The sequence below is a fragment of the Pteropus medius genome, unplaced genomic scaffold (assembly GCF_902729225.1).
Source record: "Pteropus medius unplaced genomic scaffold, Ma_sr-lr_union100, whole genome shotgun sequence".
NCBI lineage: Eukaryota > Metazoa > Chordata > Mammalia > Chiroptera > Pteropodidae > Pteropus > Pteropus medius.
Window position 1 is genome coordinate 17,551,887 of NW_024354499.1, and position 18,384 is coordinate 17,570,270.

General features: G+C 39.1%; 1 protein-coding gene across 10 annotated transcripts in view; it reads left to right on the forward strand.

Annotated features, from left to right (window-relative positions):
- Positions 1–18,384, forward strand: part of GCC2 (GRIP and coiled-coil domain containing 2) — a 72,115-nt gene that overhangs the window by 7,700 nt on the left and 46,031 nt on the right. For 2 of the 10 annotated variants that reach the window (XR_005650592.1, XR_005650591.1), the window contains exons 1-2: positions 17,307–17,472; positions 17,853–17,909. Coding sequence is in view for 4 of the 10 variants with exons in the window: in XM_039852626.1 (XP_039708560.1) it covers positions 17,458–17,472; positions 17,853–17,909 (72 nt within the window). In the remaining 6 variants the exon portion in view is untranslated. Of the gene's footprint in view, positions 1–17,305; positions 17,473–17,502; positions 17,751–17,852; positions 17,954–18,384 lie in introns of those variants that run through there. The other 8 variants (XM_039852632.1, XM_039852633.1, XR_005650593.1 and 5 more) reach the window with 7 other exon arrangements.

Genomic DNA, 18,384 nt, shown 5'->3' on the forward strand with positions numbered 1-18,384 from the left:
TTTGAATAGTTCCTATTTCCAATATTTGTCCTTGGGAAAAGAGACTGTATTTTATTCATTTTGGGATCTTCCAATAGTACCTAGAACAACAATTAGCCAACAATCAAACAAAAAGCCTGATGTTCCCCCCCCACCACCACCACCAAATCTGCTCTTCCCATAGCCTTTAACAGTTCAGTAAATGAAAACAGCATACTTCTGCCTAGGTCAACAATGGTTCTGAGGATGTTCATTCTCTTGCACTTCCCAGCTCTGCATGCCTACATGATGAGCTGTTCTTGCTGCAGGGGGGATTGTGAAGAAACTCTAGGACAGAGGTACGGCAGCATGGGCATGACAACAGGCTGTCAGACTGTACTTGTGCAGAGGTAGTTGAATGGCTGCACCAGAGCCTAGAGTAAGAATGAAGCAGAAAGACTATGGATGGCATATGATAAGAACTGAGGGTTTGAGATTGCACCCTACTTGTAAACTTCCCATGTAAGCAGGCCACAGTGTTATGAGTGTTTGGTTTCCCTTCTCCCATGAGGATCTCTTACTCTAATTCTCACTGCCACAACTACAATGCTCCAGGGACTTCCTCCTTCTCTTCACAACCTGGCTCACCTGCTTGCCAAAAATTCCTCCTTTGCTTTTCCTGATCATAGCGGAAACAAGCTTCCATTTATACAAAGACTATAAGAAGTTAACAACAACAAAAAAATCTCAAAAATTTTTTAAAAACCTTAAAAGCGAAGGAAAACACATGAAACAAAAAGACAGACCTCAGATCTTTGGAAACATAGCGGAGTGAGAGATGTCCCCAGATCTCTCCCCTTGAAACAACAATAAGTTGAACGTTTAAAACTCAACAGAAATAACCCAAACTGCACATCAGCACATCTGAGCATGGGATTTGCGCATAAGAGCTACCAGAAGTCAGAACCACGGGTGTCAGACACACCGGGAGAAACAAAGAAGCTGCCTCTCACAACCACTGGAGCTCCCTGTAGGAGGAAGGGGAGGGTAGAAGGTGCAGCGAGTTCCCTGAACAGCTCTGCCTGGGAAAGCTGTGAGCTCCTCGTGGCCAGCTGGCGGCAAGACCCAGTCATCGGGACATAAGGCAAAGAAGCGGGACAGCAGAAAAACAACAGTTGATTTTTACCGGCCGCAATTGCAAAACCGAGGCTGAGCCGCAGCCCTCAACCCCCAACCCAGAGGGCCCCTACCCCTCTACCCTCTGAGACTGAACGCTGCAGAACCCCAGGGGAATCTGAGCAAACGCTACTGAAACTATTGCTAACACTGAGAGGTAGTGAAACTGAGGGTAGCGAGCGTGATTAAATATCTATCAGAAAATAAAAAGGCATTTTTAAGGCTTTATATAAAGCAGAGATCCAAGAGGCTTAGATGCCACCTACTGGAAATCAAAAGAAAAGTGCCTTCTTTGTAGCAGGCTAAAGAGAGAGCTTTATATAATAAATCTTTCTGGCAAAAAAGCAGAATACGTTTCCACTAATGCTTAGGTGGAGAAATAGTCCATTAAACACCATGAACGACCAAGGTGACAAGGCATCTCAGAAAGAAAGAGAAAAATCTCCAGAAAATAAGCTTACAGACATAGAAAAATGCAATTAAAATGACAGAGAATGCAGGATGGTACTTCTGAAAAAACTCAGTGAGTTCCGAAACGAGTCATATCCATAATTTCAGGAATTGAACAAACAACTAGATGAATAGAGCAAGGAGATTGAAATCTTCAAAAATAGTACTTCTGGAGATTAAAAAATAAAAACAATAACACTGCGAGAGTTTAAAAATGAAATAGCAACCAAATGGAGGAAAGGATCAGTGATATCGAACACAGAAATCTAGAAATAAATCAGAAGGAAGAAGAGAAAAACCGAAGAAAGAAAAATAATGAAAGAGAAATATAAGAACTAGTTGATACCATCAGGAGAGGAAACATAAGAATAATGGGCATTATCAAAAGCTAGGAAAGGCATTTTCAGACAAATAGTTGATGAGAATTTCCCAAATCTAAGGAATGAGCTGGAGCTTGGAATTCAAGAAGTTAACAGAACACCCAATTATCTAAGCCCAAAAAGGCCTTCACCAAGACACATTGTATTAATTATCGAAAATCAACGATAAAGATAGAATTCTCAGGGCAGCCAAGGAGAAGAAAACAGTAACTTATAAAGGAAAACCCATTACATTATCCTCGGACTTCTCAGTGCAAAGCTTACAAGCCAGAATGGAATGGAATCAAATATTTAAACTATTAAGTGAAAGGAACTACCAGCCTAGAATAACATATCCAGCAGCTCTCCTTTAGATATGAAAGAGTAATTAAGGAATTTCCAGACATACAACTATTGAGGGAATTCTCCACTATGAGGCCTGCACTCCAGGAAATACTGAAAGGGGTCAGCTCACCTAAAACAAAATGACAAAAAAATACAAAATTAGGAGTAAGGTAACGATCGAGCAAATAGAAGCAGAGGAATACAACCCTTACTAAGGGCGTTATAAGCTTAAAAAATAAGAAGACATTTGCTATAGCAGGATAGTAATGAATGTTCAGCATACATAGGGACAAATTGAGATAACAATGACTGAAAAGGGGAGGATTCAAAGATCCAAATTCGCAAAGGGGAATGGAGATTAGGCACGCGCGAAAGAAAATAGACGACTATATATATATATATTATTACATATATTACGAATATGTAAAAGATAGTTATATACATATACATATACATATATATATATATATATATATATTCGTAATGCTTACCACATGCCAAAGATTCAGAACTGAAGTATATAACATAAAACAAGAAGAACCAGAGGGAAACCCCACAAAAGTCAACCAAAATAAAGAAAACAGAAACACAAGGACAAGGAAGCAATGGAAACACTGAGCTACCAGAAAGCAAAAGAGAAAATGGCTGTAGGAAGACCTCATATGTCAATAATTACCCTAAATGTAAATGGACTGAACTCACTAATAAAAAGGCACAGAGTTGCAGAATGGATCAAAAAACAAAATCCAACCATCTCCTGCCTCCAAGAGACACATCTCAGCTCCAAAGACAAATATAGACTCAAAGTAAAAGGGTGGAGAATGATATTTCAAGCAAATGGCATTCAGAGAAAAGTGGGAGTAGGGTACTAATATAGGACGAAATAGACTTCGAAATAAAAAAGGTAAAGAATGATACTGGGGGACACTTCATAATGATAAAGGGAATCATGCACCAAGAAGACGTAACACTTATTAATATCTACGCTCTCAATCAAGAAGCCCCGAAACATGTAAAGCAATTACTAACAGAACTAAAGGGAGAAACAGACTAAAACACTATCATAGTAGGAGACCTAAATACCCCACTGTCAGATATGGACAGATCATCCAAACAGAAAATCAATAAGGAAATAACATCCTTAAATGACACATTAGATCATTGGACATAATTGACATTTATGGAGTCTTCCATCCCAAAACAGCTGCTTATACATTCTTCTCTAGTGCCCATGGAACATTCTCAAGGATCAATCACATACTGGGACACAGAGATAGCCTCAACAAATATAAGAGGGTTGAAATCATACCAACCATATTCTCTGATCATAATGCTTTGAAACTAGAGATCAACTGCAGAAAGAAATCAGGAAGAAACACAAATAAATGGAGATCAAACAACATGTTACTGAAGAATAACTGGGTCAGAGAAGAAATAAAAAGGGAGATCAAGAGATACATAGAAATGAATGATAATGATAGTACAACATATCAAAACTTTTGGGACACGGCAAAAGCAGTCATAAGAAGAAAGTTCATATCATTACACACCTATATCAGAAAACAAGAACGAGCCCAAATAAACAATGCTTCATCTTAAAAAACTAGAAAAGAAAGAACAAATGAAGCCTAAAGTCAGCAGAAGGGAAGAATAATTAAAATTAGAACAGAAATAAATGAAATTAAAAACAAAAAAAATAGAAAAAATAAATGCAACGAAGAGCTGGTTCTTTGAGAAGGTTAATAAAATCGACAACTCCCTGGCTAGACTCAAGAAAGAAAAAAGAGGAAGGACACAAATAAACAAAATCAAGGATGAAAGAGGGTAAATTACGACAGACACCACAGAAATACAAAAGTTCATACAAGAATACTATGAAAAAGTATATAACACCAAATTTAATAACCTAGAAGAGATGAATCAGTACTTAGAAAGATACAACCTCCTACACTGAATCAAGAAGAACTGGAAAATCTAAATAGACCGATCAGCAGTATGGAAATTGAAACAATCATCAAAAACCTACCAAAAAGTAAAAGTCCAGGACCAGATGGCTTCACCAGTGAATCTTACTAAACATTCAAAGATTTAATACCTATTCTCCTCAAACTCTTCAAAAAAATCGAAGAGGAGGCAATACTTCCCAACTCATTTTATGAGGCCAATATTCTGATACCAAAATACTCCGATACCAAAACCTGATAAAGATAGCACACAAAAAGAAAATTACAGACCAATGTCTCTTATGAACACAGATACAAAAATCCTAAATAAGATACGAGTGAACCGAAAAGAGCAACATATTAAAAGATTATACGCCTCAATCAAGTAGGCTTCATCCCGGGGCACAGAGATGGTTCAACATGAGCAAATCGATTAATGTAATACGCAACATAAATAAATTAAAAAATAAGAACCATATGATCATATCAATAGACACAGAAAAAGCCTTCAACAAAATACAGCAGCCATTTATGATTAAAACATTTAACAACATTGGTATAAAAGGAAAGTACCTTAACATAATAAAGGTCATCTACGACAAACCCTCAGCCAACAGTATACTTAATGGTGAAAAACTAAAAACCTTCTCTCTAAGATCAGGAACAAGGGAAGGCTGTCCACTATCACCACTGTTACTCAATATAACATTGGAGGTCCTGCTGAGTGCAATCAGGCAAGAGAAAGATATAAAAGGCATCTAAATAGGAAACGAAGAAGTCAAACTGTCATTATTTGTGGATGACATGATTCTCTACATAGAAAACCCTAAAGACTCCACAAGAACTCTACTAGAAACAATAAGCAAATACAATAAAGTCTCCGGATACAAAATCAATGTTCAAAAATCTATAGTATTCCTATACTCTAATAATGAAGTGTCAGGAAAAGAAGTGGAAAAAATAATTCCTTCTGTAATTGCAACAAAAAGAATAAAATACCTAGGAATAAATTTAACATGTGAAGGACCTATATAACGAAAACTACAAGACCCTATTAAAAGAAATCGAAGAAGATACAAAGAAATGGAAAGATATTCTGTATTCTTGAATCGGAAGAATCAACATAGTTAAAATGACCTTATTATCTAAAGTTTATACAGAGTTAATGCGATCCCCATCAAAATCCCATTGGCATTTTTTAAAGAAATAGAACAGAAAATCATCAGATTTGCATGGAAGCACAAAACACCCCAAATTGCCAAAGCCATCCTGAGAAAAAAAGAACGAGGCTGGAGGCATCACTCTGCCCAACTTCAGATTATATTACAAAGCGACAGTAATCAAAACAGTATGGTATTTGCACAAATACAGACACACAGACCAGTGGAATAGAATCGAGAGTCCAGAAGTAAACCCATATTTATATGGGCAAATATTTTTCGACAAAAAAAGCCAAAAGCATACAGTGGACAAAGGAAAGTTTCTTCAATAAATGGTGCTGGGAAAACTGGAAAGCCACCTGCAAAAGAATGAAACCAAACTTTTGTTGATCACCACACACCACAATGAACTCAGAATGGATTAAGGAACTGAATATAAAACCTGAAACAATAAAATGCATAGAAGAAAACATAGGAATTAAACTGAAGGACCTTAGACTTAAAGAGGATTTTATGAATTTGACCTCAAAGGCAAGGGGAGTAAAAGCTAAAATAAATGAATGGGACTGCATCAAACTAAAAAGCTTCTGCTCAGCAAAAGAAATCGTCAACAAGGTAAAGAGACAACCATCCGAATGGGAAAATATATTTGTAGGCAACGCCTCTGATAAGGGCCTAATATCCAAAATAGACAAAGAACTCATACGACTCAATAACAACAACAACAAAAGCCCCAAATGATCCAATCAAAACATGCACAGAGGACCTGAACAGACACTTCTCCCTAGAGGACATACAAATGGCCAGAAAACAATGAAAAGATGCTCAACATTGCTAGCTATTAGGGAAATGCAAATCGAAACCACAATGAGATACCATCTCACACCTGTTAGAATAGCCGTTACCAAGAGGACAAGTAATAACAAATGTTGGTGAGGATGTGGAGAAAAAGGAACCCTTATACACTGCTGGTGGGACTGCAAATTGGTACAGCCGCTACGGAAAACAGTATGGAGGTTCCTCAAAAAACTAAGAATTGACCTACTATATGATCCAGCAATCCCTCTACTGGGTATTTACCCCAAAGACTTGAAAACCCATATCCGAAAAGATATTTCACACCGATGTTCATAGCAACATTATTCACAGTGGCCAGGACTTGGCAACCAAAGCAACCGAAGCAAACAAAGTGTCCTACAATAGATGATTGGCTAAAGAAGCTGTGGCACATATATACAATGGAATATTACTCAGCCATAAGAAGAGATGAAATACTGCCATTTGCGACAACCTGGATGGACCTCGAGATAATCATGCTAAGCGAAATAAGCCAGACAGAAAACATTGAAAACCACATGATATCACTTATATGTGGGATAGAAACCTAAAAGCAACAAATGAACAGCGCTTACAAACAGAGACTCATGGACATGGACTATAGACTAGTGGTTTCCAGAGGGTAAGGGGTGGAGGAGGAAGGGGTAGGTAGACGGTTAAAGGGGGTCAAATATAGTAGGGTAGGGGGAGGGTAACATTGGTAAAGCAGATCAAATATATGATAGCTAAAGGAAACTAGACTTTGGGTGGTAAACACACAATAGAGTATACAGATGTGAAATTATAATGTACACCTGAAAATTATATAATTGTATTAACCAATGTTACCCCAAAAACTTAACAGAAAAGAAAGAAAGAAAGAAAAAATAAAAGACAGGCCAGTCTGTGCAGATTCTAGTATATTCTTAACACAGTTAATTAACTCTGAAGGTCACAGGTTATGGCCCAGTCCTTATGCTACTTGAGTTAACAACACTGTAGGCCCAAAAGGGTTACTACGGTATTGTTCTCATTCCCGTGTCCCTGCCTGTCTCCAAGGGCTGAGCAATGTCATTTCTAGAGAGATGGCTGATTCCTTTGCCATTTAAAGCCATGCCTGTATTGTTAAACTGTACACATGGTGCCCTTTCTTTCCGTGCTAGCTTATTATTTTTTCAGATCATTCGACATATATTATTGAATGCCTACTATGTGTGAGGCACAGTTCTAGGTTCTGGAGATATAACCATGGATAAAAAGAAAGGAATTCTTTCTCTCATTGATCTATTTATATCATAGATGAGAAAATATAAAATGCATTACACATGCCCATAGTAAGCATTGGTTTGTAATTTTTGGTTTTAGTTTTTTGTATGTGTGTGTATGTATGTCTGCATACCTGAGTAACAATAGCAAGTGTATTTCTTACGATGAACTGAGATTTTTAAAATTTAAAAACCAGTGAAATAGAGAGTACAAGAAGTAAAGTCAGGTTGAAATACTATAACTATGTGGCCATGGAAGGCCTCACTGAGAAGATATTTCAAGAAAGAGCTGAAAGAGGTGAGGCATAAGCTAGGTGGATATCTGAGGAAAAGCGATCAAGTAGAGGGAACAGCAAGTGCAAATGGGTGGAAAGGAGCAGTAAGAGGTCAGGACACAGAGATAACTGGGAGTCAGATCACATAGGGACATGACAGACACTGTCAGGACTTTGAATTTATCTCAGGGAGATGGGAAGCCATTGGAGATATTTGAGAGGAATAGTGACCCCCATCTAGCTTATGTTTTTAAATGTCTACTGTTGTTTTGAAAGTAAACTCTGTGTAAGAAGAGAAGAGTAAAGAAAAGAAAGAACCTCTACCTTTCTGTCAGGTGTAAAAGCCAGACTTGTACCATGTGGCTGAGTCTTGGCTACACTGCTGCTAGTTGAGAGGCCTCAGGCCCCTACGCAAGCAGAAGTTAGTGAAAAAATGCATCTGATGTGTTGGCTTTGACTTGTTATGAGAGAAGAAACTCTTTCAAGGAAGGCTGAAAAACGTCCTTCTAGAATCATCTGACACAGGGATAGTAATCTTGTGACATTATAGCAGTATGCTATGCTGCTCTAGACTACGGCCATGGTTCAAAGCCAAGGAGAGCTATTGCATTAAATATTCCAAATATCATCCTTGATCAAGCCAGATGATGACCTTTAAGACATCATGTTAGCTCATGACAGAACTGCTTTTATTGAGTCATTAGAAACCAAATCAATTTATTTAAGGAGTATTGTATTGTTGATGGCACTATGAATTTCATTACACTGGCTTTATAAGGATCATGTGAAAAATTAATACCAGAACGAGCTGTGCCATTTCTGAATGACAATGTGTTTTTAATTTATGAACTCTGTGAATATTGTAACTAAGTTTATATTTCTTTTTGTTCTGTGATACACTTCTAACAACTATCCCAATCTCTAGTTCTAGAGATCAAGAAGGCCCACTCCATCTACACTTCCTATCAGCTGATTGCCTGATCATGTGACCCAGTAATATCTTTCTTTTCACTTAAGATAACTCTCATCAGATATCTGAGACGTGTATACAAAGGGCCATGAGTCATTTAGATGAGATGACATTTTCTACAATAAGTCTACAATTCATATAAGAAAATAACATTGTTGTACAGGTAATAGGTGAGAGTTAAAGAAGGCCATTAAAATTTGACAAAGCTGTTAGTAAAAAAAATTCAGTTGAAAAGCAGAGGACTAAAGTCATTAAAAAATATATAAGAAAGGCAAAACTGTGGAGACAGTAAAAAATAACAGTGGTTGCAAATGTTTAGAAGGAGGAAGAAACAGACAAATAGATGAAAGAACAGGGGATTTTTAGGGCTGTGAGACTAGTATGTGGAATACTGTAATGGTGAATATATTCCATTATACATTTGTCAAAATTCACAGAATATACAACAATGCAAAGAAGTACACCCTAATAGGAACCTGAGACTTTAGTTAATAATAATGAATCGATATCAGTTCATCAAGTGTAGCGAATGTACCATGCTAATACAAGATGTTAAAAGATAACTGATGGTGTCGATTTCAGTCTGGGTCTGATAGCTGGAGAACGAGGAGCACTGAAGGCAGAAGAAGATCAATGTCCCAGCTCGAGCAATCAGATAGAAAATGCAGAATTCTTACATCCTCTACTAGTCAGGCCCTCAACAGACTGGATGATGCCCTCCCACATCAGAGAGGGCTAAGTGCTTTACTAAGTCCACTAATTCAAATACTAATTTCATTCAAGAACATTCTCATACACACTGATTATGTGACCCAATAAGAGCCAAACATCTGGGCATCACATGAAGCAGTCAAGTCGACACAGAAAGTTAACCATGACACTGAGTATATGTTTCTTTAAGAATTCTGACATTTAGAACCATGTTAATGTTTTGTATGGGTAGGAAATATAATGTAATAGTGATGTAAGCAGCATGGCAGTGTGAGAGGACCTCCGGGTATCCCCCCTTGAAGTTAAAATAAGTTGGATAGCTAAAATTCAGCAAAGGAGTCTCTGCTTGACATACAAAAACATCTAGGAGGTCCCCACACTGAGGAATCTGACAGTGGGTATATCTGAGTGGAGATAGTGGGGGTAAGGGGGGAAAGGAAGGAGATGAAAGCCAAGTGCAGTCTGGTGCTTACCACAGCCCCAGCAGAAGAGATAGCAGAGAAGGGTCAGGGTGCAATCCCACTGAGCAAACAGGAGGGGCAGAGACAGCAGTCAAGCCTGGGTGGTCGGCATATAAAGAGGCTAGACCGAGGGTTAGGAAAAGAGAAGCGGTGTAAAGGGTCACTGTATTCCACAGCCTACCAGCGTGAAAGAATTCCACAGATGCAGGAGCCCACCCAGCCCATCCCGCTATGGTCTGACCAGCAGTAAATTCCTCACTTAGTCGATTGTGAAAGGGCTAGAAAAGTTTTCAGCTAAGAGGTCTGCACTCATTGCTGCTAAACCCACTAGGAAGAGCAGAGCTGCTGATGAGTGAACCCACTCCCATGCCTCCCCCATATACTGATGCAGCCTGGAAGAAGCAGCTAGGTCAATTCAGTGTGCCTATGCTTACAGCTTCTGGCTACAGAAGGTGACTCTGGGAACATACAGGCCGGGAGAACCATAGCCCGTCACTTCAAATTCACAGGAGTAGTGCCTCGAGACCAAGGTAACCATGTTGTAAAGGAAATGCCCACTTCCTCAGGGAATGTGGGGCTGTCCCACAGCCTGGGAAACACCGCCCTACAGAGAACCTGGAAGCCCCAGCAGTGCAGGTAAAATAAAATTAAAACTTGCACTTCAGCAACACGTACTGGAAAAACAAAACCTCTACATATAAACTGCTAAACAGTGAAGTGTCAAGTAATAGAAGGCGGGGCGGGGGGCAGAGTGGAGGAAGAGGAGGAATCAGCAGTAGCAGAGGAAGCAGAAAAAAAATTATCAATAAGACAAGAAATAACAAGTTTTGGAGAGGATGTGTAGAAAAAAAGACCCCTCATTCACTGCTGGTGGAAATGTAAATTGATACACCCACTATAGAAAACAGTATGGAGGTTCTTCACAAAATTAAGAATAGAGCTACCCATGTTACCCAGCAATCCCTCTTCTGGTTATTTATCCAAAAGTTTGGAAAATATTTATTGGTAAAGATACATATACCCCTATGTTCACCGTAGCAGTCTTCATGGTAGCCAAGACATGGAAACAACCTAAGTGTCCTTCGATGGATGACCGGATTAAGAAGTGGTACATACATACAATGGAATACTACTCAGCCATAAAAAAAGATGAAATACTGCCATATGCAATGACATAGATGGATCTTGTATCATGCTAAGCGAAATTAATAAGACATAAAAAAAAAAACAAGAACGATGTGATTTCACTCATATGTGGGATAAAAAACAGAAGGCAAGAAACAAACAAAAGAAACAAACCAAGAAACTTTTAGACACACACAATAGTATGGTAGTTAACAGTGGAGAATGGAGTGGAAGGAGGTAGATGCGGGTCAAAAGGGGCAAATGTATGATGACAGAATGAGTCTGGACTTTGGGTGCTGAGCACACAATGCAATATACAGATGGTGTAGGAAAGAATTGTACATTTGAAACTTATATAATGATATTAATCAGTCACCCTAATTAATTTAATAAAAAGAAAAGAAAATGTACTATAAGCAGAAATAAATTACAGCAATCTAACTGAATTTCAAATGAATAACATAACCATGCTAAAGGAAAAGAAGTAACCCAAGTAATTTTGAACGTAATATTTTAACCATTTGCCCTCAAACAAAAAAAACAAATATTGAAGTCTAGTTAGTAGGTTTATTTCTCACAGTACTATGGGTTAGAAATTCTGAAACAATGTTATCTTAATACTAATACCGAGGAAAAATATAAATACGCTGTAGATAATGAGGCCTGGGCTATTCAATATCAGAGAAGAGAGCTACGAAAATGGAAAGAAGGAAGCTAGAATGATCTCTGTGATGCTGAAATAAAACAAGTATTATTATGAATTCGTAGTTTTCGCTAAACAAAAAAGATATCCATGTGTACATACACATATGTATGTATACATATATTTAAATATATAGACTCATGCATATATTCCCTAGTTTTATATTAGTTTCTTACTGCTGCTGTAACAAATGACCACAAACTTAGTAGTTTTTAAAAGTAACACAAATTTATTCTGTTACGGTACTGCAGGTCTAAAGTTAGTGTTTGGTAGCACCATCTGAAGGCTTCAGGGGAGAATCCATTTTCTCACTTTTTCCAGATTCTAAAAGTCACATTCCTTAGATCACAGTCCTCTTCCTTCATCTTCGAAACCAGCAGGATATCATCTTCTCTCCTCCCTGACTTCTTGCATCTTATAAGGACCCTGGTGATTACATTAGGCCCACCCGGATCACACAGGATTATTCGCTATCTCAAGATCCTGAATCTCATCTGCAAAGTTTCTTTTGGATGTAAGGTAATATATTCACAGGTTCCATGGTTAAGACGTAGACATCTTTGGGGACATTATTCTGTGTATCACAATGTGTGTACACATATATGTACAGGTACATATATGGCCTAGAAGCAATGACACCTAGTAGCAGTGACCACACTGTCTGGCCAGGTCCTGGTTTCTAAACACCATACTCCATGAAAAGGAACCAGGTCTCCTCAGAGAAATGGCTGATTCCAGGTTGGGGCAGCAAAAGTTTAAGATTAATCTAAAATACGTTTTTGTGCCAAAAAATGAGAAAAATCTCTAATAAGAATAAAGACGTGTCAAAAGAACACAGGAATTGGCTTGAAGGTTCTCCCATTGACGAAATCTAGTACAATTTACACATCAAAAAAGATAACATTAATAATCCATTGTAACCCATAGAATGAAATAAGAATCCCTGAATCCATCGTTCTAGAAACTAATGAATAAATGAATGAATGAATGAAGAAGGGAGAAGGTAAGGTTTTTTCTTACAGAATGCCCAATAAACTTAGAAGAATTAGAAACACTCATAAAATTGATGAGTGTTTCAAGCAAGAATTGTCAATGGGTGCTAAAACTGGTGGGTAAAAGTTTGATGTATGGTATTTACATAGTTTCAAAGCATCTCCCACAAGATAGTTATTAATTCAAAAGGAAAAAAACAGTAACTTTACAGTGAAGAAATTCGGCAGACACTAACTTAAACAAATAGTTAAAGTTAACATCACCAGTAATGATACACATCAACATTATATGACACAGTATGATACAACACGGCTTCACTGATATTCCTTCCAAACTGCACGACCTGCAAATCCAAATTCAAGGATCTCCTACAAAATTTCTCGCCTGTCATCCTCAAAAATGTCAAGGTCATGATAGACAAAAAGTGAAGAATTGTTTGGATTTAAAGAGCATAACAACTACATGCATTGGACCCTGGATCAGCAGGTTCTCCGCGCCTTTTGTTACAAAGGACATTGATGGGATAATTGGTAAACTATGAATAAGGTCTATAGATTAAAGTATCATTGTTGATTTCCTGATTTTGATTTTTTCTATTGTGATTATTTAAGATATGCCTTTGTTTTAAGGAAATCCAATGAAGTAGTTAGGAATAAAGGGGCATGATGTCTGTAATTTACTCTCGATGGCTTAGAAAAAATAATAGAGAGAGAATGATAAAGCAAATGTGGTAAATTGTTAATCTGGGTGAAGGATACACAGAAATTCTTTGTATCATTCTTGCAACTTTTCTCTTAAACCCGAAAAGCCTAAAAAACCATAGATGATAGAGTCAAATGTCCTTTCATTTGCGATTGTCAACCAGCAGGTTCCCCCTGGGGCTGCTCTGCCAGTCATTTACTCTGCTCCCAACCATAGGCATTAACATCACTGTCCTTTGCCATCTTCACCTGTTTCCTCCCAGTTCCTCTGTGACATAATTCTCCTGAATCTCCTGTTTGGAGTTTGTTACATGTGCCTTTTCAAGAGGATGATTGCTTTAGGCTAACTGTACCTATATTCATATGTTCATATGAAGTCCTAACCCCCAGACCCTTGGAATGTGACCTTATTTGGATCGGGAGTCTACATAAAGGTGATCAACTTAAAATGAGGTTTCTTAGGGTGGGCCCTGATCCAATAAGACTGGTTTCCTTATGAAAGAGAAAGGTCGGCCACAGACACAGAGGGAAGACAATGTGAAGAGACACAGGGAGAAGATGGCCATCTCAAAACCAAATAGGTGGGCTTGCAACACATCTTTCCCTCACAGCCCTCAGAAGGAACTAATCTTGCCAATACCTTGATTTTGGACTTGGAGCCTCCAGAACTGTCAGACAATACATTTCTCCTGTTTCAGCTACCTAGTCTGTGGTACTTTGTTATAGAAGCCCTAAATATATAGAAGCTCATCCTGACTTAAAGTAGAAATAAGAATTTACCAATATGAACATCTAAGAATCACGGTAAATTGTTTTTTAAATATTATTTAAAAATTTCTTAATAAATTAAAATGTGATGCTGACTGGCTACACTATATTCATGTGACTCTATAATGTAATAACATGTAGGTAATATTTTTGTGATTAAGGAGAAAATATTACCCTAAGGGCCAGGAAATCTCAGTTCTGGTCCTGGCTCTGCCACCAACCATTTTATAGCCTTTAACAACTCAGACCTCAGTTTCTTATCCCGTACCATAAGCGGGCAAGGTCCATATTTATTTTGAAGAGCTATAACTGAAGCTCTAAAGAGCCAATAACTAAGTTTCCTGAACTAAAACTTGCTAATATACTAACAAAAAAGATCAGGTGTCTGTCAGGACTCTCTCTAAGTAAGAAGTTCATTGTAATGAGACTCTTCTGGAGATAATGCCCCACCTTTGTCAACTAAACTGAATAAGAAGGGAATTGTAGCACCATGCCAAGCTGGTAAAGAAGATAGTTTTACTTAGGCAGAGCCTTGCCACGTCCCATTGCATTATGTGAGCCGTGCTAGTTAACACAAAGCAGTCTCCATCTAGCACACAATGTGCCCAGCAACCTAGCACATATTATTGACAAACACATTGGCAAGTGACTCTATTTTCAATTTCTATAGCATTCATAATCACCCAAACTGGAAACACACCCAAACATCCTGCAACTAGTGAATGAATAAATTGTGGTACATCCGTACAATGATGTTACTTAACAATAAAGGGGAACAAATTATTGATAAATCCAACTTGATGATGGATGATAAATGATGAATGGTGAACTCAAAGGCACTTTGCTAATGGAAAGACGCCAGTCTCAAAAGGCTACGTATTGTAAGTTTCCATTTATATGATGTTCATGAAACAATAAAACTATAGTGACAAAGAAGAGATCATGGTCGACAGTGATTAGAGATGGGAGGATTTTCTGCCTACAATGGAGTAGTATGGAGGAATTTGGGGGCGGGGGGGACGATAAAACTGTTCCAAAACCTGACTATGCTGGTGATGCTATAAGTCTGTAAGTGTATTAAAAGTCAAAGAACAAGAGAAAATTCAATTTTACTGAATGTTAATTGAAAAAACAAAAGGTGGGGAGGACTATAGTTTTTAAAGCTGTCAATTTTTAATTCTTTTTAAAAAATTGATATATAATCAACATATAACATTATATTAGTTTCAGTTGTACGATATAATGATTACGTATTTGTATATACTGGGAGACGATGACCACAGTAAGTGTAGTTAACGACCATCACCACAAAAATTTTTCTTGTGATAACTTAAAATCTACTCTTAGCAACTTTTAAATATGTAATACAGTATTAACTATAGTCACCAAGCTTTACATTACATCCCTGTAATTTATTTATTTTATAACTGGAAGTTTGTACCTTTTGACCACCTCTACCTCACCTCTGGCAACTGCCAATATGCTCTCTGTAGCTATGAGCTTGATTGTTTGTTTTCTCTTTGGGTTTTTTTCTTTGTTTTCCCAAATATCAGAAACGTCAATTTTCTAAAAGACCAAGAAAGGCTATGGAAATGTTCCAGATTAAAGAAACATAAAAAGATATGAAAATTCAATGCGATTCCTGATCCTAGACTGGATCCCATACTGCAAGGGAAAAACATCCTCTAAAGTCCTTCATATTAATAGATAGAACAAATATCTCTGTAGTTTTGGTTCTAAGCTTACTTAAATCCCGTAAATAATTGACTAACGATGTGTAATGGCATACGAGTAACAGCAAATCCCAATGCTCAGTGGATCACGTAATAAAGGGGCTTTATTGACATATTCCACTCATCGTAGATTGATCAGGACTTTAGCTTCACTCCTCTGTGACTGTCTAGGCTCTGCCTTCTTCCTGTTACCAATTTTGGCCTCAGGCTGCCAAATAGTGGCAAATGTCTGCCAACTGCAATCAGGGCTGTATGATTCCTCCATCATATTCAAAGAAATAGAAAATGTTATCACTAAACCAACATAGTAAATAGAAGTCCAATACCTCACCTTAGGTTATAAACCAATCCTAGCCCAAAACTAGGTGCTACACTATCAAACAGGAAGGGTCACCATGGTTTGGAAGGCCACTATAAGGTCCACAGTAATTCTTTCTCTATTGGTTATATAACTCTCTTTACTTAGTATTCATTACCTAGCCTTTATTCGATAATACTGTATGCTGCCTCTTCACATCCTTTTGGCCATTTCATACCACAGAGAACTACGTTATACATTCAAGTTACCTCAGTTAATTGGCATCTGTTATAAACATAATGGGAAAGGTGAAGGTGACAGCAAACCATATGAGCAAACAGGAGGCTTCTGGAGCACCAATCAGGACACAACAGTAGCTTTGGTGACCGGACAGTAAATCTAATGGTTGTGCACTCAGAAGTGAGGATACCTTGCTGTCTCTGCCTCTGTCTCTGTCGCTGTCTCTGTCTCTCTCTCTCCCTCCCTCCTCCTCTCTCATTTGGTATCTCCTCCCATCTCGGACCCTGAGACCGGCTCTCTTGCTTACTCCCACAACAGCAACAGTACAGAGCCCCTCTTGAGCAGAGCTCTCCTGGGGACCTGCTCCTGGTCTCCTGAGAGCCAAGAAATGCCAGTTCCTGGAAAGGCCCTCAGCCTTAATTCTATCAGTTCCCCAGCGAGCTTACTGGGAACCGGATTTGACATCTGCCTAAAAAACCCCTCAAAAGCAACTGTCTGGCAGGCACTCAGGGGGCTTCTCCTAAAGGCCGTGGTAACTGACAGACACCTTTTGGAGGTACCTGTCCTCCAACGCAATATTCCCATTGTCCTTACTTGATTTTACAGTTAAGGAAAATGAGGCTCTGAGGGTAATTGGCTCAAGTTCTCACAGCTAATATATGGCAGTGGCAGGATTTAAACCTACCAAGGTTTGTGACACCCAGCACCAGGGTCTGACCCGGTGAACTAGCCGAACTCATCCCTCTCCTTAGGTCCGCAGTCACTCAAGACAGGGCTTGGGGCAGAGCAGGAGGCCTGGGGCGGGGATAGAGAGGTGGGGGGTTGTTGGGACCGCCTGCAGGATGTAGAAGCGGAAGCGGAAGCGCAAGCACCTCAGGGCGTAGTCATGGAGACGCGAGGGTGGGGCCGGTCCTGGGTAGCCGGACCTTTGACCTGAAGTCGAGGCTACGTCAGAGGCGGCCGCAGACGGAAGTGCGGAGGTGGCAGAGCTGCGGAATCCCGGTGGCATGGCTGCCATGGAGGTAACGCGGCCTGGGCGGAGGACTCGGATTGGGGCCCACCAGCTGGGCGAGCTGCGCTTGGACGCAGGGGTGGGCCCCGTGTGAGGGCTCGGCAGCCTCCCCTTTGCGACCCGCAGTCCCGCGCTCCCCGGGTCTTTCATCTTCCCCAGACTCCGTCCCTCGTGATGACCCGGCTCCTTAGAGCCACTTGTATACGATTTGCCACGGCGAAAGACGCTCTCCTTCCCCCAGTTCTCGTTCAAACGTTAACGCTTTCCTTCACTTGAGTTCACGGAAAGGTTTATTTATTCATTTATTTTTACCGCTCAAGTTTCCACGCATTCTTTCTGGGATTAGGAAAAGAGTTCTTTTGATCACTTGGGTTTGATTTTGTTTTGCAGGATCCTGTTCAAGAGGCGGTGGCTTCATCAGCCAGCCCTGGAACCGGGAAGTCTAAGGTGAAAAGAATACTTGACTAGCAGACTCCATGAAGAGTGGAAGGGTGATGAATTGGAAAATTTGGGCATGGGGAGGACGGTGGCCTATTTAAAAGAAATAGCCTTTCTCCAGGAAGTCTCAATTTTAATTAATACAGTCACTCGTCTTTTCTTTTTAACTTAACTGGTATGAAAAGAGTTGACTTTTGTTTACTTCCTGCTGCTGGTTGGCACTGCTGAGCTATTCTGCAATTTTTCAGACATTAAACAAAGCGGTCTTAATTTATGAGGACTTATGTAATGGAAAAAACAGTGACATAGGTAGGAGCCAAGGGACTCCCTTCTGTAGGTGCCTCTCCTCCTAAGTGAAAAGAGAAGGGTGAATGGAGTAATTTTTATGGCCCTACCAACGTTTACCATTCAGTGATTCTCAAAGGTAGTGGCTTATTGCTTGCATACTAAGTTTCAGGCCCTTCCCTAAGCACTCAAGTTACTT